Source organism: Carcharhinus amblyrhynchos, chromosome 20 (assembly GCF_965287045.1).
Source record: "Carcharhinus amblyrhynchos chromosome 20, sCarAmb.v2.hapA, whole genome shotgun sequence".
Classification (NCBI taxonomy): Eukaryota; Metazoa; Chordata; class Chondrichthyes; order Carcharhiniformes; family Carcharhinidae; genus Carcharhinus; species Carcharhinus amblyrhynchos.
In genome coordinates, this window is record NC_137343.1 from 12,887,701 (window position 1) to 12,910,666 (window position 22,966).

General features: G+C 46.1%; 2 protein-coding genes across 2 annotated transcripts in view; both read left to right on the forward strand.

Annotated features, from left to right (window-relative positions):
* The window catches only part of sgsm1a (small G protein signaling modulator 1a), a 137,590-nt gene extending 131,027 nt beyond the window's left edge, over window positions 1-6,563 (forward strand). The window contains exons 23-25 of the mRNA XM_080208089.1: window positions 1,020-1,116; window positions 1,848-2,015; window positions 3,655-6,563. Of these exons, the coding sequence (XP_080064215.1) occupies window positions 1,020-1,116; window positions 1,848-2,015; window positions 3,655-3,743 (354 nt within the window). The 3' untranslated portion in view covers window positions 3,744-6,563. The remainder of the gene's footprint in view (window positions 1-1,019; window positions 1,117-1,847; window positions 2,016-3,654) is intronic.
* Window positions 6,564-17,650: 11,087 nt separating this feature from the next.
* The window catches only part of usp30 (ubiquitin specific peptidase 30), a 29,237-nt gene continuing 23,921 nt past the window's right edge, over window positions 17,651-22,966 (forward strand). The window contains exons 1-2 of the mRNA XM_080208090.1: window positions 17,651-17,791; window positions 20,081-20,190. Coding sequence (XP_080064216.1) covers window positions 17,712-17,791; window positions 20,081-20,190 — 190 coding nt within the window. The 5' untranslated portion in view covers window positions 17,651-17,711. The remainder of the gene's footprint in view (window positions 17,792-20,080; window positions 20,191-22,966) is intronic.

Below are 22,966 nucleotides of genomic sequence, written 5' to 3' on the forward strand. Positions count from 1 at the left end.
AGTTCCCTACCCGCCAACCCTGCCATCTTGGTGTCATCAGCAAACTTGCTGATCACACCACCTACGCCCTCTTCCAAGTCATTTATGTAGACTACAAAGAGGAGAGGTCCCCGTACTGAGCCCTGCGGCACACCACTGGTCACTGGCCTCCAGCCCGACAAGGTACCCTCCACAACTACCCTCTGTCTCCTATTTCCCAGCCAGTTCTCAATTCACCTAGCTACCTGGCCTCGTATCCCATGCGCCTTAACCTTTTCTACCAGCCTACCGTGAGGGACTTTGTCAAACGCCTTACTGAAATCCATATAGATGACATCAACGGCTCTCCCATCGTCAACCGTTTTTGTCACCTCCTCAAAGAATTCCACCAGATTCGTAAGGCAAGACCTCCCTCTAACAAAGCCATGTTGCGTATCCCTAATCAGATCGCAACGCTCCAAATGCTCATACATCCTACCCCTAAGTATTTTTTCCATTAACTTCCCTACCTAAGTTGAAGCTTAGGAGGAATAAGAGAAGGTTTATAGAAAGTTTGTCAGTAATAGAGCGGCACGGTAGCACAGTGGTTAGCACTACTGCCTCACAGTGCCATGAACCCAGGTTCGATTCCCGGCTTCAGTCACTGTCTTGCAGACTTTACACATTCTCCCTGTGTCTGTATGGGTTTTCTCCGGGTGCTCTGGTTTCCTCCCACAATCCAAAGATGTGCTGGTTAGGTGGATTGGCCATGATAAATTGCCCCTTAGTGTCAAGAGGACAAGCCATAGCGTTATGAGGGATAAGGCCTGGGTGGGATTGTAGTCGGTGCAGGCTTGATGGGCCGGATGGCCTTTTTCTGCACTGGAGGAATTCTGTAATAACCGTAGCCGGAGTGGTGAAAGCCGAGGGAGCAATCGGCAGGTTAGCGACAGAGAGTGAGAGACTGGAACCCGGGGGGGTTTCCTATCAGAGCTTAAACTGCTTCTAGCGAAAAGGCTGACACATTCCGAAGGTGATGTGTGTTTGTGCTGCTGTTCCAGATCCTGGATTCGGAGTTGTTTGAGTTAATGCATCAGAATGGGGACTATACCCACTTCTACTTCTGCTATCGCTGGTTTCTGCTCGACTTCAAGCGAGGTAAGTGTAAGTGGTCGTACCAGACCGTACTTCCTCCCATCTTCTCTTTTCATTTGTTCCCTACTACATCCCTCCTCAGACCACTTCCCACCTTAACTCAGGAGCCCGTACAAAGTGGGGTGGTCTGTGTCTCAGAGCAGCAATGGCTGCGAGAAACGCACCCGCCAGCATCGCAGAGAGACCCAGGCCACAGGTCGGGGATGGTGGGATGGCTCTCACAGAGCGGGCGCTGCAGGGAAGGGAGTTTAAAGTTTACTTATTAGTGCCACAAGTAGGTTTGCATTAACGCTGCAATGAAGTTGCTGTGAAATTCCCCTAGTCGCCACACTCCGGGCACCTGTTCGGGTACACTGAGGGGGCATTTAGCATGGCCAATGCACCTAACCCACACGTCTTTCAGACTGTGGGAGGAAACCGGAGCACCCGGAGGAAACCCATGCAGACATGGGGAGAACATGCAGACTCCACACAGACAGTGACCCGAGCTGCGAATTGAACCCAGGTCCTTGGCGCTGTGAGGCAGCAATGCTAACCACCGTGTCACTCCATATATATATATATATATATTAGCTTCATACCCGCAGCTCCTGGAGCTAAGGCCTGCCATTTTCAGGGGATGAAGCAGTGCAAGAAAGCACATTGTTGCATTTTATGCCTCTATTCCCCCCAATCCCGCCTGTATCTTTGCCGCTTTGAACTCCTGCAGCCTGTTCCCTCTTTCTCCCCCGCAGAGTTAGTCTATGGTGACGTGTTTTCGGTCTGGGAGACTATCTGGGCAGCTAAGTACACCTCGTCCGCTCACTTTGTACTCTTCATCGCGCTGTCGCTGGTGGAGCTCTATCGAGACATCATCCTGGAGAACAACATGGACTTCACTGACATCATCAAGTTCTTTAACGGTGAGTGGGGCTGAGAACATCAGTGAGCTATCAAACATGTGAGGGTGCTCTTCCGGTCAGCTCCTCCATGGCTGGTGCTGTGAGTGCAAACTATTAGTGAGCCGCCTTCAATCTCCACCACAGGAGGAGGACGATGAACAGGAGTAACAACCCACTTTTACTTTTGAAGGGTGGGGGGGTTTTAGTTCAGTCGGGCAGCATGGTCGGTGCAGGCTTGGAGGGCCGAAGGGCCTGTTCCTGGGCCGTCATGTTCTTTGTTCACTCTGACCACCCCTTTGGGGATTGGAGGGAGTGCGGTTTGAGGGAAAGGAGGAGGCCATTCAGTCCCTTGAGTCGGATATGTCAGGGTTCTTCTGTATCTTCCCTCCATTTCCCCATCTTGGTTCGATCTTCCTTATTCCCCTTTTCCCGACTCCATGCAGCCAATTCCTAATAGCTCATGGGTGTTAGTCTGGGAGGGAGGCTGGTGAAAGATCTGTGCCATTAGAGGGGTAATCCCATCCCTTTATCCAGGCAGGATTCACACTCCAGTTTCCTGAAGTGACCGGGTGGGTGTGCAGAGGATGTTTCTTCTTGTGGGACAGTCTAGGACTTGGGGTTCCTGTTTAAAAAGAAGGGGGTCACTCATTTGAGGCGGAGATGAGGAGAAATGTTTTCTCTCAGGGCGTAGTGGAACTCTCTTCCTCAAAAGGCAGAGGAAGCAAAGCTTTCGAATATTTTTTAAGGCAGAGCTAGATAGATCCTTGATTAACGGGGGGGTGAAAAATTTATCGGGGGTGGGTAGGAACGTGGGCTTGAATCAGTTGTGATCTTATTGAATGGTGGAGCAGGCTTAAGGAGCCCACTCCTGCTCCTAATTAATATGTTTGTAAAGGATCTGGTTATTACTCATTAAAAGACCCAGTGCCTTATCTCCCCCACCCTATTATTTTTTATTCATTCATACGACATGGGTGTCGCTGATTGGTCTGCATTTATTGCCCATCCCTAGTTGCCCGAGAGCAGTTAAGAGTTAACCACATTGCTGTGGCTCTGGAGTCACCTGTAGCAGGTAAGGACGGCCAATTTCCTTCCCTAAGGGTACATGACTGAACCAGATGGGTTTTTCCAATAATCGACAATGGGTTCATGGTCATCAGTAGATTGTTAATTCCGGATATTCCTTACTGAAGTCAAATTCCAGCATCTGCTGTGGTGGGATTCGAACCCCGGAAACCGCAGGAGTTTGTTGCTGGTGCTGGCAATGTAACCTGTCTGGTGCTGGGGAAGAATTCAGGCAGGCTGTTGGCCACTGGTGGAGAGGACTGTCAAGTCAACTTGTGGTCAGTCATCAAACCTAACTTATTCTGAGTCTTACAGGCCACAACACACCAGTCGATTTGTATGCAGTTCAGTGACTGAGCGGATGTTACAGGTTTGCGATCTGGATCATTAAAAAATGGGATTTGGAGCTGAGCTTCTGGATTAATAGTCTAGTGATGATACCACTGGTCTATCACCTCCCCTGAGAGGATGCTTCACTCTTCTCCAAGTGGACAGGCGATCTGGGCTTTACTGCCCCGAATTGTAAGGTTGACCCCACGAGGGCCTCTTTGACCTCTGTACGCCGCTAACCATCACTTCCTGTTCTACCTTCTAGAGATGGCCGAGCATCACGACGCACAGCAGGTGCTGAAGCTGGCCCGCGACCTCGTTTACAAAGTGCAGAAGCTGATTGAAAATAAATGAGGAGGAAGAGGAGGAGGAAGACGACAGCGCCCGAGCAACACATCAGCCGAGGGTTGTGGGTGAAGCCTTGGACACTGCAGCTGTCCAATCCACACCTTATTATTTCTAGTGTTACCTTTGTGCTGGGGGCTGCGGGTCTCGCCGCTGTGTGTTTCTGTTGCACTGGGAGGCGTTGGGAAAAAGTGGTCGTCCTCCTTTCTCGCAAGGCTGCAGATTAAACAAACAAACCGCCCCTGAGCTTTTCCGCCAATTGTGTGTGTCTGTGGAGGATCACAGCTGCTGACACCTTTCCCCATGTATACGGTCTCTCTCTGTGTTTTGGTCATGCGATGTATCAAAGTGTCAAAACTACCCGGGGAGGAGCATCCATTTGTAAGGGAGCAGTTTGGCTGGTAAGAAGCAATGTCGGGGGGAAGATTGGACGTACCATCTTCGCAGACAGTTTAAATGGGAAATACTTGAGAATGAGGGGATTTGGTGAGAGAGTCAGGAGATGGGGCTGAGACCTATCAAAAATGGACTTGAATAGCACGGTGGCACAATGGTTAGCCCTGCTGCCTCACAGCACCGGAGACACGGGTTCGATTCCCAGCTTGGGTCACAGTCTGTGTGGAGTCTGCACATTCTCCCCATGTCTGTGTGGGTTTTCTCTGGCTGCTCCGGCTTTCTCCCACAATCCAAAGATGTGCAGGTTAGAAGGATTGGCCATGCTAAATTACCCCTTGGTGTCAGGGGACTAGCTAGGGTAAATGCATGGGGTTATGGGGATAGGGTTGAGGTGGATTGTGGTTGGGGCAGACTCGATGAGCTGAATGGCCTCCTTTTGCACTATAGAATTCTATGAATGACCCTTTCCCCCATTCCAATAGTTTGGGTGTAGTTACCATGAACTCCCCTCTATCTGTCCATCATGTTTTTAGGAATTTTTTTTGGGTGAAAGATCCAATTCCTGCCTCCCAGTTTGATCAGTGAATAAAGATCAGATGTGATAACCAGTAGCCACCCAGAAGTCTCACAGTGAAGATCCCAGTTCCCAGGTGCCTCTCCCACTCCTGCCATGCACTGTTAGCTACTGCACCCCCCCTCGCCCCAGTCCTGCTTCCTACAGCGCCCTGAGATCCTTACTTTTACCATCTGCCCCTAATCTTTTGAGGTGAAGATGCCAGCGTTGGACTGGGGTGGCCACAGTAAGAAGTCTCACAACACCAGGTTAAAGTCCAACAGGTTTATTTGGAATCAGACCGCTGCTTCCTTGACTCACCTGATGAAGGAGCAGCGCTCTGAAAGCTCGTTATTCCAAATAAACCTATTGGACGTTAACCTGGTGTTGCGAGATGTCTTGCTCTATTCTTTTGAGTTTTGCAGCAGTCCAGTTCTGTGGACATCTTGCTCAATCCCCCTTGTTTCTCTCCCAGGTTCCAGTGGATTTGTATTAGATTTCTGAGCAAGGCTGTGCAGGGGAAGTACTGTCCCCTCTCAGTTAGATGGCCTTTTATTCCAGTCCAGTGATGCAAGTTGACACTCCAGTGTGGTACAGAGTGTTGCGCTGTTGGAGGTACCGTCACTCAGATGAGATGTTCCGATGGAGCCCTGAGCCCGTGCATTATTTAGAAATAAGAGCAGGCGCCTTCTTCCATATTTATCCCGAGTCCACATGACTAAAGCAGGTCAGGTATCTTATTGCTGTTTGCGGCACCTTGCTATTGCTAATTTGACTGCTGCATGTCCTACGTTACAACAGCAAAAACACACTTCAGAAGCACGTCATTGCAATGTCCTGGGGCGATGAAAGAAACATCGATAATAGAATGTTTCTACGTAGAAAGTCGGTGAGCAGGAGCCGGAGTGTGGCGATTAGGGGATTTTCACAGTAACTTCATCACAGTGTTAATTTGACACTAATGAAGAAGTAAACTTTAAAGAAACTAGAAGCAGGAGTAGGCCATTCAGCCCCTCAAGCCTGTTCATTCATTTTGATCATGGCTGATCATCAAATTCAATACCCTGATCCCACCTTCCTCCCTTGATTCCTTTAGGCCCGAGGGCTGTATCTAATTTCTTCTTGAAATCAGACAACATTTTGGCCTCAACTACTTTCTGTGGTAGTGAATTCCACACATGCACCAGCCTCTGGATGAAGGGATTTCTCTTCACCTCAGACCTAAAAAGTTTATCCTTTATCCGCAAACTGTGACTGGGAAGGCACTATACAAATGCGAGAGACTACTTTGCTCTATTCAAGGACAGGGGGATTCTACAGAGAACTCTGGCTGTCCTCCTGTTGCGGCTTCCTTGAGAGTCCCCATGGCTTTTAAAGACAGTTTCCTCTTGTCTGCTGCTTACGGCCAGCGCCAAACATGGGCTTTCAGCAGACAAGGTGGTCAGCTGCAGCTGAAGCCAACTCTTTTAGGAACAGACCCTGACACATTATTGAGAGCTGCTCTGGGGGTTATAAACCAAGGCAAAATCATACCCAGCAATTGCCAAGAATGGGGGAAGGGAGGGGCAGCTCTTGGCAAATGCAGTAAAACTCATGGGAAGAGTGTCAGGGCCTAGATTGCCCTCCACAACACACTGCCAAGCTTCTAGGCTGAGTATGGAGTTAACACAGTGTCGGAAAAGGGAATTTTGACACTGCCAGTGAGAGGGAACTGGATATTTGCACTATACCCAATCACAACTAGAAGATACCAGTTTAAACTCTGACAAAAATGATTCCAATAGAAAGCACTTCTTCTTCATAGAATCTTGATGTGTAGATGTCGTCATTGGACTGGGACGGGCACAGTGAGAAGTCTCACAACACCAGGTTAAATTGGAATCACGAGCTTTCGGAGTGCTGCTCCTTCATCAGGTGAGCCACTCACCTGATGAAGGAGCAGTACTCCAAAAGCTCATGATTCCAAATAAACCTGTTGGACTTTAACCAGATGTTGTGAGGTTTCTTACTGTGCTCAGAAAATCTTGGCTTTGATTAGTTTTGGATTGATGTTACTGCTACCCTGAAAGAAATAGTCCCTGTAGACGTTGCTTTGATTTTTTCACATTTCTATGACATTAACTTCCTCATACGCACAGGGCCCGGGAAACAGTTAATATTTCTGTGAAAGACCCACCGTCTGTGCAAAGCTAGTCACAAGAATCAATGGCTGGAACCAAACTGTAACGTCAATCTCTCGGTCAAGTGATCCACTTCTTGGAAATGGAGGCCAGTTTGTGCGTGATCGCTGTGATTCCCTGTTAATTCTGCTGCTTATGAAGCAGGGCTGAGCCAGGTTATCCTGTGATTAGCTGGGCCAGAGGAGGTCAGGAATTGATCCCAGGACTGTATTTATACGTTTATCCATCCAGTGTGGTCATACAAGAAGAGATGATGAAGCCTGCTCCCCATGCATTCAGCTCTGTCACCACTATTCACCGATCCCCCCCACCCAACCCCCAACCCCACCCAAAAGCCCTGCCACCATCTCTTGGGAGGGGCAAAAAAAACTCTGGGAAATTCCATAATTCCATCACGTGATAGAGCAAACTCTAGGGCATCCATGGTCTCAGGTAACTAGTGCCGTGTCCCCTCTTAACTAGCTGGGTAAGTTTCCCTTCTAAGGAGCGGTACTGTCTCCAACCTCAACCCTAACTTGACAGTGTGAACCAGGCACTCTGGATTTTCCAAAGCAAAATGCAGCAGATGCTGGAAATCTGAAATAAAAGTTGAGAATCCCAGGAATGTTCAGCAGGTCCGCAGCTTCAGCGGAGATGGAAACAATTAATTTGATGAGTTGATGATCTTTTGTCATTTTTGTGATTTTCCTGGTGCTTCTTTCTGCCCCAGTCTTGTCATTCTGAGGAATCTCTTCCTGGTGTCGAAATTCCTTAGAAGCTGAGAATTGAGGTTCCCGACAGCAGTGTGTGTACGTTCTGCAGACAGTGAATACAAGCACAAGTCTCTGGTGTGTCAAACCCTTTCCTCTCTTCATCAGTTTCTCGCTGTTGCAAGCCAGAGACAAGTCAAAGTCCGCCTCTCCTTTAGCACAATACATAAAATGGAGAAAGACGGACGGGAACCACCTAATTAAAGTAACTTCGAATGGCACCTCTAGCACAGATTGAACAGGGTAGTGGCATTTTCTGAAAAATGTGCTTGGAAATTGTCCACTCCTCTCGTAGCTCAGGATTTATATTCCTAAGTTACTTGGAAGGAATTCCCCAATTCACGAGAGATAAAACTCTTGATGCCCTCCTTGGCAGGGTTTAAAGGAACCACAACTTGTAACGACAAGGGAAACAAAGCAGCACCACCCTAACACACAGACACAGCCAGATGTGTGGCCAGGGCCTGTTTAACAGATAGAAGTGGTGACCTCCTCTCGCCCAAGTGCCCGTGTATCTGATTTGCCATATCCAGCCCGGTTGTAAATTTTGAACGTGTCTCTGTGTCACTGCCTGGTGTAAAATGTTGTTCTGTAAATTGAGATTATTTGCTTTTAAATGTTGTAAACACTATATTGTAAATGTTTAAACAGAAAAGGTATCCATGCGGATGAATATATATATATATATATAAAATATATATATATTGTAGAAGTGCATTCTCTGAAAAGACAGAAAGAAGCCACTGAGTGCTTTATAATGTGGGCCACAATTATGTTCTGTGTGCCAAGTTCCCATCCTCTCGCTATTGTGTTCTGATGATTGGTTTATATTTAAATGGGTCATCTCACATCAGCAATGGGTTCCACATTCTCCTTACTTTTTTAAGAAGTCCCTATAACTCGCTCACCGTTCTGTCACAGAGGATGGTGCAATGCTGTGTTGTTAGTCAATCTACAAAGGGATATAACTTCCTTTGTTGGGGAGGGATATCTGATCCAAGTGACTTTTGCCTTTGTGCCTCCCCTCCACACTGGCACTAAAATGAAGGGTCATCCAGACTCAGAACGTTGGCTCTGTCCTCTCTCCACAGATGCTGTCAGACCTGCTGAGATTTTCCAGCTTTTTTACTCTTTTTGTTTCGGATCTCAACACCCGCAATAATTTGCTTTTTAATTACAACTTCCCGACCATCCCGCGCACCGTTCCACGGTGAGCCAGGAACACTATTCACAGCTCCCTTTGATTTAACTTTGGGATTGGAATTTTACCATCCAATCCGCCATGGGAATCGGACCGGGCGAGGGACGGACAATGAGGACACCTGTTGACCTTGGGCGAGATTTTACGGTTTCGGGACGAGTGAAGGCGTAAAATCCCGCCCTGCAAGTCAAATCACAGGCGCTCTGGTGAGCATCGATCTCGCAGTTATTTGGAAAGTGAATTATGTTTTGAGAGATGTTGGGATCTCAGCCGGAGCCCATGGCTGATGTCGAGGAATCGAAGGCAAAAGGACAAGGAGTTGATTTTGAAGAGTTGTGTGAGCTCCTGTGCCTGTTTTCCAAACCTACTCCATTCTTACCGCAGATTAGCCCATCATTTAGCTAGACTGTTTCAAGTATAGTGTTAACATTGAAAAAAAAACTGCCAAATAATTCATGTGTGTAACACCATCGGTTCTTAAAGAAAGCAAGAAGGAATCTTTAGGGAATGTTTATGAAATTATAGAATAATATATAAGGTTGGTCAGTTTCAAAACAAAAGGCAAAATAAATGATTTGCTTTTTGTAAGCAAGACGGGGATTCCTTTGTTGGTTTGATCCTTTGCAGTGTCTGCACTGTGCTGTGGTTTGCTAACACTGCTCCATACTTCAGTATTTGCAGTTCTGATACTTGTAAAGACTTAGACTGCATTTCACTGCTCAGTGAGTGTAACTTTGTATTGAGTGTACTGTAATTTGACAACAAGCGCTTTCTTCTCCACAGCTTTTACATTCAATGGGACACCCAGGCTTTTGTGCTTCTAGACTAGTGTGTGATTGCCATTATGGTCCCCAGAATTCCAACCACACATAGGTCCAAAACTTAAAATTCGTTCCTGTTCCAAAACCACCCTCGGACGTTCTTTAAATCTGTCCCAGTTCACATTTCTCCCTCTTCCTCCTGCTGTGGTCCCAAGATTCCATTGTGCAAGTTGGATGCTTTTCACCAAAAGAGAAAATGCTGGAAAATGTCAGCAGGTCTGGCAGTATCTGTAAGAAGAGAAAAGAGCTGATGTTGCGAGTCCCTTTGTCACAAAGGGTCATCTGGACTCGAAACGTCAGCTCTTTTCTATCCTTGCAGATGTTACCAGATCTTCTGGTATTTTCTGGTTTCAGATTTCAGCATCCGCAATCATTTGCTTTTATGTTTTTCAATTGTTTAGTAGCTTTTGCCTCCTTCCAATGTTACTTACCCTCTGTTTATTCTTTTGTTATTTCCTTTCCTTATCTGTGCACTGTGTGCAACAGAGAGTGTGAGGGAGAGACCAAGCTGGACTCTTGAAACATCTCCCCCAGGGTGACCACCAATGCCTGTTGAGAAAGATGTTAAATTCCCTTCTCCTTGGCTGAAATACTGTTGGATCATCCCTCCCTGAGAAAGTAGAGTCAACAACATAAATATTTTAAAAATTAATTTCAACTGTTACCCTTTCCCTCCCTGTAATGTACCTTTCCCACTTCTCTCTCTTCCCACTGAATTCTCTTCTACCTGTCTCCTTCTTCTGTAACAGTCAGTGTTTCTGGGAAATTTCTCATTTCCCCCTAAGCTCAATAACCCATGCTTTCCCCTCCCTGCATTTCACCATCTAATATTATTATCGCCCAACACCTTAAAAAAAATCCTAAAGTATCTTCCCTCTATCAATCATTATCTTCTAAACCACTGCAGACGTTTAACACCCATTCCTGGCACCATCTAATCACCACTGCTTGACTCCCCTGGTCCTCTCCCTCTTAATTCCTTTTCTATCTTAATATTCTGTGCCTTTTTCTGTGACCTTTCATTTACGGCACATGGGGATATATAACGGCCAGACAAAGCCAGTTCAATGTCTGGGAAATATCAGTCATATGCCTCCTTCAAATTCTTTATTCTGCAGACACTCCAGGGTGACACGGTGGCACAGTGGTTAGCACTGCTGCCTCACAGCTCCAGGGACCTGGGTTTGATTCCCGACTGAGGTCACTGTGTAGACTTTGCATTTTCTCCCCGTGTCTGCATGGATTTCCTCTGGGTGCTCCAGTTTCCTCTCACGGTCCAAAGATGTGCAGATTAGGTTGATTTGCCATGCTAAATTGCCCCTTGGCCCCCTCAATATGTCGGTTAGAGCAATTAGCAGGGTAAATTGGTGAGGTTGTGGGAATAGGGCCTGGAGTGGGATTGTTGTCAGTGTAGACTCGATGGGCTGAATGGCCTCTTTCTGCACGGTAGCGTTTCTATGATAATTCTGTGAAGTGAACACTTAACTATCTCTCTCCTGTTCACTGTTCCATTCCTTGGCAGTCCAAACCATGCACCTAAAATAAAAACAAAATGTTGGATAAACTCAGCAGGTCTGGCAACATCTGGAGAGAGAGTGAGAGACAGTTAACGCAAGGTTATTTACACTTGAGATGTTTTCTCTGTATCTTTCCACAGATGCTGCCAGAACTGCTGAGATTTTCCAGCATTTTCTGTTTTTATTTCAGATTTCCAGATCCACAGTATTTTGCTTGTATGCCATACCACCCACTGCATAAAGCGGTTAAATCTAAACGACCTCTTCACCTTCTCCCTTCCAAATGTAAAGGCAAACCTTCTTGCCATAAGATCAGTAACAGTGTTGAACACATTGTCCATAGTCTTTAGAATCTTGAATGTTTCAACAGGAACACCCATGGGGCTTCTTTCTGACAATTACGTATGACCAACTTTTACAGCCTCTCTTCATAACTGGAGTGCCACCTCATGGCCGCTATCAGATTCATTCTTGTTTGCCACACCTTATTTTTCCAAGCACGATATACCAGGCTTGGGTAGGACCAGCACACTGGACAAGCTCAATCACATCCCAAGACGTGACAGGGGAGGGATTTTATGGTCTTGCTCATCCCGAAACTGTAAAATCCTACCCGTGGTAAACAGACCTTTCTGTTGTCTGCCCCTCGCCCGCTCCCATTCCTGTAGTGATTGGGGTGGTAAAATTCTGGCCTTGGGTTCCATCCTGTGGCTATATGACCAACGTCTTGTTTGGTGCCTTTACAAATGGCACACTGTGACCTGAGCTATCTAAACGCACATGACCCCATATCCCTATCCAACATCATGCTAAATTAGCTTATGTTGACACTGTTCGTGTCCCAATCTTGCTTATGTTTAATCTTTTAAAAAAAACACACACATTGATTTTGGAAGAAAAATATCTTTGTGCATTTATTGAGGTTGGGCTGTGCCAATTTGTAGAGTTTCCTCAAGCAGTGAGATGCAGTCTTTGAGCATCTGTGCCATCGTGTGGCATACATATCCTGAAATTGTGTCTCTCCATCTTGAGCCTCTTGCTGAAGCACTGTATCAACATGTGGTAACTTTATAATGTAGTAAAATATATATTTTATCATTGAATTTCTTTTCTAAGAATTGGCAGTCAAAAAGGAAAAATGAAATAATTTAATTATATATATATATACACAAATTCTATTGTGAGTGTATTTTAAATATGAGATATATCTATAAATAAATATAATATAAATGTTCCAAATATTTTGGGGTGTGTGTTCCATTCAGGAGTGGAAGCATATTTGGGTTGACTATCTGACAGGTTTTGATGGATTCATACAATCCCTATAGGGCAGAAAGAAGCCAATCGGCCCATCAAGTCTTCCACGACTCTCCAACAGAGCATCCCATCTAGGCACTATTCCTGTAACCCTGCACATTTACCCAGCTAATCTACACATCTTGGAACAGACACTAAGGGACAATTTAACATGAGCAATCCACCTAACCCACACATCTATGGAGTGGGAGGAAATCAGAGCACCTGGAGGAAGTCCACGTAGACACGGGGTGAACGTGCAAACTCCACACAGGCAGTCACCCAAGGCTGGAATTGAACCTGTGTTCCTGGCACTGTGAGGCAGCAGTGCTAACCACTGTGCCACCATGTTGAGTTCTTTGAGCCCTGTGTAAGTGCTCATAGTGATGTGTTGGTAACATGAGAGTTTTCTGGCCACACGCATGGTGCGTAAGAGTCATTGATGATCTTAAAGTGAACTGTTTACATTGTTAGTCCCTTGACATCATCTACACAAATACACACTAATTACATTTCTTACCAGCATTTACGAATATAATTGAAGCTATTTGTGTTCATACTCAAACCTCTGACTAGTACATTAGGTCATCAGGAATAAAGGAATAGCAGGATGCATAAACACCCAGGTCACTTTGATTCGCTCTCCTGGTATCACATAGTACAATAATGGAGATGTTTTTAATGATGACTTTCAGTCTCTTTCAACCTTCATCACAGACCCAACTATGAGGTAGGAAAAGCCCACCTGAACTGGCAATTAAAACCCATTCTGGGGAATACAAACTTATTAATTTTGAGAGGACTGGAATACAAAAGCAGGGAAGTACTGCTAAGGGTTTATAAGGCTCTAGTTAGACCACATTTGGAATATTGCAAGCAATTTTGGTATCTAAAGAATCTAGGTTCACGGGAAGATCCCAGGAGTGAAAAGCTTATTATGTGGGAAACGTCTGTGGATTCTAGATCTGTACTCAATGAAGTTTAGAAGGATGAGGGGGGATCTCATTGAAACTTACAGAGTCTGAAAGGCCTGGATACAATGGACGTGAGGAAGATGTTTCCATTAGTGTCCCATTCCTTTTTCCCAGCCCTCTTTCCCATTCCTCCCTCTCCGTTTCCCAGTCTGCCTCACATTCTTCTCTCTAAGTCCCAGTCTCATATTCTTGCGTCTGCTTCCCAGTCACCAATTCCTTTCTCCAGCTCCCAGTTTCCCATTCTTCTCTCCATCTCCCTTTCCTCTCTGCAGGTCTCCATATCCATTCCACTTTCATGGAACTTCTCTCATTCCCAGTCTAGAAATGGTTTCACCTAGAATAATTTCTATCTATCAAAATCAAATTTCCCACTATTGGTTGACAGAAGGGATTGACAGAAGGGGCAGTAGGTACGTAGGTCGTCAATATCTCAGCAATTTTGAGCTAAATTAATAGAGGATCCATAGAAACTGGGACTCACCAAGAAGGAAAACAGATAATGTTGGAAAACACTAAAGACATCTGAAGGAGCAAAACTGATTAATGTTTGAATGACATTCTTTCGTTTACCTGATTCCAGGATTCTTCGTCATCAAATATTGAATAAAAAGGAATAATTCCTGTAAGGAGTTAAAAGTATTATATACAGCAACTTAGCCTCTGCTCATGGAGTGCTCCATCTTGTGTTCTCTAACCAAAACAGTTCCCTTCAAACTTTCCCATTTCCAATAAGGAAATTTGAGTTATAAGGAGAGGTTGGATTGACTGGGACTTTTTTCCCTGGAGTGTAGGAGGCTGAGGGGTGATCTTGTAGAGGTCTATAAAATAATGAAGGGCATAGATCAGCGAGATAGTCACTATCTTTTCCCAAAGGTAGGGGAGTCTAAAACTAGAGGGCATAGGTTTAAGGTGAGAGAGGAGAGATACAAAAGGATCCAGAGGGGCAATTCTTTCACATAGAGGGTGAACAAGCTGCCAGAGGTAGTAGTAGATGTGGGTACAATTTTGTCTTTTTAAAAGCATTTAAACAGTTACATGGATAAAATGGGTATAGAGGGATATAGGCCAAATGCGGACAATTGGGATTAGCTTAGTGATTAGCAAAAAAGGCGACATGGACAAGTTGAGCCGAAGGGCCTGTTTCCATGCTGTAAACCTCTATGACTCTATAACAATACATTAATGCTACAGAATAGCCTGGATTCGAATTAGTTTTCCAGTTCAGGCAATTTTCGAGGGTGAGAGTAATGAAACCCTTGTGGGAAGTATGGAGAGGGGAGATGAAAGAAAGAATTTTAATCATACAACACCCTTCACAAACTTTGGATGTCCCAAAGTGCTTTACAGCCAATTATTTACTCTTTGACATGCAGTCGCTTTTGTCGGAAACACTGTGGCAGGAAGTAACAGGGAGAGAGTAGACAATGGTGCTGTGGTAGATGTAATTTATCTGTATTTTCAAAAGGCTTTGGATAAGGTGCCCCATGATAGACTAAGTGCAGAAAATGTTCTTGCTATGTCGGTGTGGGTTTTCTCTAGGTGCTCTGGTTTCTTCCCAGAATCCGAAAGACGTGATGGTTAGGTGCATTGGCCATGCTAAATTCTCCCTCAGTGGATTTTCACAGCAACTTTATTGCAGTGTTAATGTAAGACTATTTGTGACACTAATAAATAAACTTTAAACTTTACCAAATAATTGGCGAATAAAACATAGACATATATAATGAGATTATCTGTTGACTGAGGAATAAATAATGACTAGGACACTGGGATAAAGTGCCCTGCTCTTCATGGAACAGTGGGATCTTTTATGTTCATCCCCATGGGTGTAGGGAGCATTCAGGACCACACTTAAGTATCAGCCTAGGTTTCTTTATTCATTCATAGGATGGGCATGTCACCGGCAAGGTTAGCATTTAGTGCCGATCCCAAATTGCTCTTGAAAAGCTGCTCTTGAATTGTCGCAATCCATACAGTGTCACTACGCTCTCAGTTCTCTTCGGGAAGGAATTCCAGGATTTTGACCCAGCCACAGTGAAGGAACAATGATATAATTCTGTCAGGATGGCCTGCGCCTTGGATGAAAACTTGCAGGTGGTGATGCTCCCGTGTATCTGCTGCCCTTGTCCTTCAAGAGAACAGAGGTCACGAGCTTGGAAGGTGTTGTCTAAGGATCCTTGGTGAGTAGCTGCATTGCATCTTGTAGATGGTATAGATTGCTGCTATTGTGCGTTGGTGGTGGAGGTCGTCAATCTTGAAGGTGAGGAATGGGGTGAGTGTGGAACGTGGGGAATGAGTGTGAGAGTGTGAGTGCGGGTAGGGGATGGGGCAAGTGTGGGTGAGTGGGAAGGTGGGGGATGGGGTGTGTAGGTGGGGTGAATGTGGGTGGGGGGTGGAGTGAATGTGGAAAGTGGGGAATGGGTGAATGTTGAGTTGGTGGACTGTTGAGTTGGGGGCGATGGGTGTTGAGTGGGGGTTGGGTGATGAGTTGGGGGAAGGAGTTGAGTGGGGTGTGGATGTTGAGTTGAGGGGTGGGTGTTGAGTTGGGGGTTGGGTGTTGAGTTGGGGATGAGTGTTGAGTTGGGGGCTGGGTGTTGAGTTGGGTGAGTTGAGGATGGGTATTGAGTTGGGTGTTGAGGATGGATGTTGAGTTGGGTGAGTTGAGGATGGGTGTTGAGTGGGGGTCGGGTGTTGAGTTGGAGGAAGGAGTTGAGTGGGGTGTGGATGTTGAGTTGAGTTGGTGAATGTTGAGTTGAGGGGTGGGTGTTGAGATGGGGGGTGGGTGTTGAGATGGGGGATGGATGTTGAGTTGGGGGGTTGGGTGTTGAGTTGGGGGGTTGGGTGTTGAGTTGGGGACGAGTGTTGAGTAGGGGGCTGGATGGTGAGTTGGGGGGGTGGGTGTTGAGTTGGGTGAGTTGAGGATGGGTGGGCGTTGAGTTAGGAGGGTGTTGAGCTGGGGTGGGTGTTGAGTTGGGGGAATGGATGTTGAGTGGGGGAGTGGGTGTTGAGTTGGGGAATGGGTGTTAAATTGGGGGGGTAGGTGTTGAGTTAGGAGGGTGTTGAGCTGGAGTGGGTGTTGAATTGGGGGGGCGAGTGTTGAGTTGGGGGGTAGGTGTTGAGTTAGGAGGGTGTTGAGCTGGGGTGGGTGGTGAGTTGGGGGAATGAATGTTGAGTGGGGGAGTGGGTGTTGAGTTGGGGAATGGGTGTTAAATTGGGGGGGGGTTGGTGTTGAGTTAGGAGGGTGTTGAGCTGGAGTGGGTGTTGAATTGGGGGGGGGGGTGAGTGTTGAGTTGGGGGAGTGGGTGTTGAGTTGGGGAATGGGTGTTAAATAGGGGGGCGGGTGTTGAGTTGGGGGGTAGGTGTTGAGTTAGGAGGGTGTTGAGCTGGGCTGGGTGTTGAGTTGGGGGAATGAATGTTGAGTGGGGGAGTGGGTGTTGAGTTGGGGAATGGGTGTTAAATTGGGAGGGTAGGTGTTGAGTTAGGAGGGTGTTGAGCTGGAGTGGGTGTTGAATTGGGGGGGGGCAAGTGTTGAGTTGGGGAATGGGTGTTAAATTGGGGGGGGGGTTGGTGTTGAGCTGGAGTGGGTGTTGAATTGGGGGGGGCGAGTGTTGAGTTGGGGATGGGTGTTAATTTGGGGGTGGGTTTTCAGTTGGAGGGGTTGAGTTGGGGATGAATGTTAAATTGGGCGGGTGGATATTGAGATTGAGGGATGTGGGTGCTGATCCACGATATGTACTTAAGAGGAGCATAAATTCACAGAATCTCCAGGTTGCTGAACAGCAATCGAGTCAATTCTATCACCAACGCATTGCCCCATCACTGGGCATCCTACAACAGCTGGTTATCTGAAACTTATCCACGTAAATGCCATGGTGACTATTTAGGAGTCCCCAGATCAAATGCCGGCAAGTCAGTGCACGCATAAAGTGTCTACCACCTCCCAAGCACTGACTGCGCCACCCAGGGGCTGGAGGTCCGCACACGCCTCACACGGCCTCATCCAGCAGCACCCTGCGTTAACAGCGCCATCAAATGGCTGGAGGAGTGCACAAACCGCATTTTGACTCCTCCACGAGGCCCCGCACTGACAGCGCCACCGAGCGGCCTGGAGGACTACACATGCTCTCCCCCAGCGGGGTCGGCGCGCGGGTTTGGTGTCCGCCGTTTGCAGTCCGGGCGGCTGCGACTTTTGGTTCCGCGTCCGGCCGCAGAGTGTCCCCTCCCTCCCTCCCTCCCCCAGCCAGCCAGCTGTTGCTGGGGCCGGCTGCTGTGTGCCGGGGGGCGGGGGGAATGCGGAGTGGAGCCGGGGCCCGCTCGGAGGCTGGCGACAGGCTGGTCCGGGAGTTCCTGCAGAGCGGAGCCACCGTGAGGTGAGGTGAAGCGAAGCCGGGCCTGGGAGCGAGGGAGAGAAATCCGGACAAGGAGACCACCCAGATCCCCGTTTAATCCACACCCTGGCTGTGCCAGCCTCTGTCAGAGGCCGCCAGCCTATTCGACTGCATGGGGCATCGCAGGCAGGGTCTGCTTCCCCTGTGTGGGGCCAGGGGGTTTTCCTCTGGCTGGGCTGCCTGAGGGTGGGATGCCAGAGACTGTCTGCCGAGCTCCCCCTGACACCCCTCCACCCCAGGGGGCACTCTTCCAGGGAGCTCAGAATGGACTTGATGGGCCGAATGCCCTCCTTCCTGTGCTCTGTGAGCCAATACACTTAGCACTGACAGAGGGAGAGGGGGCAATGGGGCTATTCTTCCAACCCAGATGATTTAGATGGGCCGAATGCCCATCCTCTGCTGTGTGAGCCCATTCACTCATGACACTGAATTTGGTGGATAGCGGAGTTAACTTGGAGGTGATATTTTAAGACGGTCACTATTTGAGACAGCAACAATACTGATTGCCCAAATGCAGCCCAGACATTGTGACAATCATTAGTGCTTCCCCTTTTAAAACTAGGGCAGTGCTTCAGGGAAGGTGATGAAATTTATGATATGGAGATGCTGGCGTTGGACTGGGATGGATACAGTAAGAAGTCTCACAACACCAGATTAAAGTTCAACAGGTTTATTTGGAATCACAAGCTTTCAGTGCACTCCTCCTTCATCAGGTAGGTTTCACAAACACAACATATACAGACAAAATACCTGTACCAGTACTTGTAAAGACTTCATTATCTGTAAAGACTCGCAGTCCAACCATTATCTTGAAATTGTGTCTTCGTCTGTATATGCCACGTTTGTGAAACTTACCTCTCCACTCACCTGATGAAGGAGCAGCGCTCTGAAAGTTCGAGATTCCACATAAACCTGTTGGATTTTAACATGGTGTTTTCATAAAAATTTATAGCATGTGGAGAGTCTTTGGAAACTAAATGTCCTGACCAATGCCTTGCCTTTTTAAAAAACAAAAATGTCAGGTCACGTTATTCCTGCTTGTGGCCGCTATATCGTTGCTGTTTGTGGGAGTTTGCGGATTGCAATTTGGCTGCACTTCAGAAGATACTTAATTAGTAGTAGAGCGCTTTGCGATGTACTGAGGCTGTGAAAGATGCTGTATAAATATTGTCTCCTGAGCCAGCATGTATAATAAACTTCCAGAAAGAGTAGCGAGGTAAAAATCTGGTTTAAGAAATAATTGGGAGTGGGGTAATTGTTAAAATGTCAATGGATGGGTGAATTATGATGGGCAGAATTGGTCTCCTCAGCTGCAGCATCCCGTCAATCCCACTTTTCTGATAATTACTTCCAAAGGTACAAAAACAGAAAATGTTGAAAAATCTCGACAGGTCTGACAGCATCTGTGGGGAGAGAATAGAGCCAACATTTTGAGTCGGCATTCAGTCTTGAAATGTTGGCTCAGTTCTCGCTCCACAGATGCCGTCAGACCTGCTGAGATTTTCCAACATTTACTGTTTTAATTTCAGCTTTGCAGTATTTTGCCTTTATCTTACTTCCAAAGGTGTGTTGCCCACAGCAAACGCTATGCAGTTGTTATTTTCATCGTGTTTGCCTGTGCGTTTCCGAGTCAAGGTAGCGTGGGGCTTGGAAGGCAACTTGCAGGTGGTGGCATTCCCGTGCACCTGCTGGCCTTGCCCTGATCGAAACATAGAAACTACAAGCAGGTATAGGCCATTTGGCCCTTCAAGCCCACTCTGCCATTCATCTTGATCATGGCTGATCATTGAATTCAATGTCCTGATCCTCCCTTCCTCCCACTACATTCATGGCCGGGCGTCCCTAGAAAGGAGCATGTGGTGTCTGAGGGCAAAGTTGATGCCTTCTGTGGCAGTTGGGCATCACAGGGACCCCTTTAATCACATTTTAATTTGATGTTTTAAGTTTCTTTTCCAGTTTGTCTTTTATTTCAGGCAGTTCCCCTCCTTTTAGGGAGCTGGCCCTTCTGAGTTGTCCCTAAGTTAATTTGATTTTGTTTATTTGGTTAGGAAAGAAAAGAGTTTCCTTTCTTCCCGCATCCCATGATCCCTTTAGCCCCAAGAGCTGTTTCTAATTTCTTCTTGAAATCTGACAATGTTTTGGCCTCAACTTCATTCAGTGGTACTGAATTCCACACATTCACCACCCTCTGGGTGAGTGGAGAGAGCCTGTGGATGCCGTCAAGGAAGGAGTGAAATTTGGCTAAAAAAAAATTGATCTGTTATTTTCCAGGAATAGAATGATGAAGAACTGGGGTGTTATTGGAGGAATAGCTGCAGCGTTGGCAGCCAGCATCTATGTATTGTGGGGACCAATTACTGAGAGAAAGAAACGCAGGAAAGGTACTCTACATAAGCAATGTGACTGTCAGAAATCGCTTCAAGTATTCACCCTTTTCTTATATTTTATGACCTCTGTTCTGTTTGACTGTCCTTTTTATTCATTTATTCTTTCACGGGATATGGGCATCACTGACTAGGCCAGCGTTTGTTACCCATCTCTAATTGCTCATGAACTGAGTAATCTGCTGGGCCATTTCAGAGGGTATATAAGAGCCAACCACATTGCTGTGGCTCTGGAGTCACATGTAGGCCAGACCAGGTAAGGATGGCAGATTTCCTTCCCTACAGAACATCAGTGAACCAGATGGGGTTTTTACAGCAATCGACAATGGTTTTATGGTCACCTTTTGATCCCATATTTTTATTGAATTTGAATTTCACCATTTTAACCCATGTCCCTGGAGCATTAGCCTAGGTCTTGTAATTACCACCATGTCACTGCCTCCCAGCTCATGTCCCACCTCTGCCAGTGCCTCAGTGATGATGTCTCCTTTCTTCGCATAAGATATATATAACTGCTTTTAATTGGTCACAATCCTGTTTTTCTCAGGCATTTGGTGCGGCAGAATGAATGTTTTCTGTTGTAAAATCAAAGCATTCGAAGCCACTGTGAGCGCAGCCTGTACCCAACCCCACTGTCTGCCTGGCATAGCTCTAAAAATCAATGGAAGCTCTGAACAAATATTGACAGATACTGTTGCTCAGACAGAAGTTGGTTGCATTTGGCCGTTACGATTTGTGTCGTTTGACAGGTTATTTTCCCTAACCTGGTTTATTTAGCACATATTTATATTTCCTTAGCAAGTATTTGAAGAAGCTGCTTATTTTCATCAGAATCTTTTGAAATTAAGTAATCATGGTCTTTTTGCTTCACCAATTTTAAATATTAGTGGCATTGGGTGTAGTAGAAAGAGCCTAAGGTTTTGCTTCTAGGAACTGGAATTGTTCTCCTTAGAGTAAAAATTAAGTCATAAGAAGTACAGGGAAGGTTAACCCTGTGGTCCCTTGAGCCTGCTCCACCATTCAGCAAGATCATGGCTAAATTTCTATATCAACTCTTTTTCCTCCTTTATTCCCATCTCTATTGATTCTCTTTCCAAAAATCCTGTATATATTCGGCACCAGGTTATTCAAATCCCTCTGAGTTACAGTAAGTAGTCTCACAACACCAGGTTAAAGTCCAACAGGTTTATTTGGTAGCACAAGTTTTCGACAGTTAGATTTTTAGTCAGTGAGGGAATCGAGGATTATGGGGATAAGGTGGGAAAGTGGAGCTGAGGATTATCAGATCAGTCATGATCTCATGGAATGGCAGAGCAGACTCACTTCTGCTCCTACAGCTTATGGTCTAACAAATTCTGAAGGTTCACAACCCTCTGAGTGAAGAAATTTCTCCTCATTTCAGTTCTAAATAGTTGACACCAGTTCTAGGCTGTAGTCCTAAACTCTCTGGCCAGCAGAAGAAATCTCTCAGAATCGTTTAAATGTTTGCCATTGCTTATCCAATCATTTTTTAAATTGAATCCACTATTATATTTTTTAATCAAATTTCCCATTCTGTCTACCCAATTTGCCCGTCATACCTCCAAAATTCACGATGTTAGTTTTGGCCTTAGCTCTGTCACTCCCAAACTCCATGTGAAATTCTATCATATTATGATCACTCTTCCCCAGAGGATCCTTTAGTATAAAGTTCTAATTAGCTTTGTCTCATTACACAATACTAGGTCTAACTGAGCCCATTTCCTCACTGGTTCCTCTAGAAACAACAGGTTTAACAGAGATGTTCAAAATCATAAAGGTTTTGACAGAGTAAATGAAGAGAAACTGTTTCCAGTGGCAGATGATTTGGTCGTCAGGAGTCACTGATTTAAGTTAATTATCAAAAGGAGCAGAGGAGAGATGAGAATTTATTTTTATGCACTGAGTTGTTATGATCTGGAATGGACTGTTTGAAAGAGTGGTGCAAATAGATTCTGTAGAAACTTTCTAAAGGAAATTGGATAAATACTTGAAGAGGGAAAATATGCAGACTACATGAAAAGGGCGGGCGGGGAGCAATTAATTTGAAAGCTCCTTCACAAGGCTGGCACAGGTACAGTGGGCCAAATGGCCTCCTGCTTTGTTATGTTATACTATGATGGGGATGGAGGGGAATTGAGCATCTCATTTTGTCTGTTGGCTGTACCAATTGTGTTTGAAATGGGTTTAGGTGGCCTCGACACCAGTGCCAGTCATTGTGGACTCCCATGTTCAGGCATTACTTGGCAGTCTTAGGGTGGAGAAGTTCTTCAGCTGGTACAGTGGCACGTGATGTTGGAATTTTGACACAAGGTGTATGTGCCTCTCCCAGCGTCTTATCATGTAGTGCCTGACCTTCAGACTGCTTGATGCAGGGACTGAGCAATAGGGGACCCTCCCATCTCCTAGTGTTCCCACCCCTCGCCTTGAGCAGAAGCATTCACAAAACAGGCAAGAAGCTTTCCGTTGCTCATTTCTTGACTGGTGAATTCCAATGGCATAGTCGGGATGTGTTGCCTTCAAGGAGCCACTGAGGTCGGCCGGCTGTTAAGGAACTGAATTATTGTAGCCATCGATCAGGGAAGGATGATTCAGCATTGACTGGGTATGCTAATTCAGCTCTGTCAAATGGTCAGGCTCTGTCACCTTGCCAAGCTAACGTGTTATCATCAGCACTTCACCTTTAAGCAAAAAAAAATCCTTTTTAAAACTACCAACCCGCATGGATGGAACAAAACAGAAAGATGCTTTGATG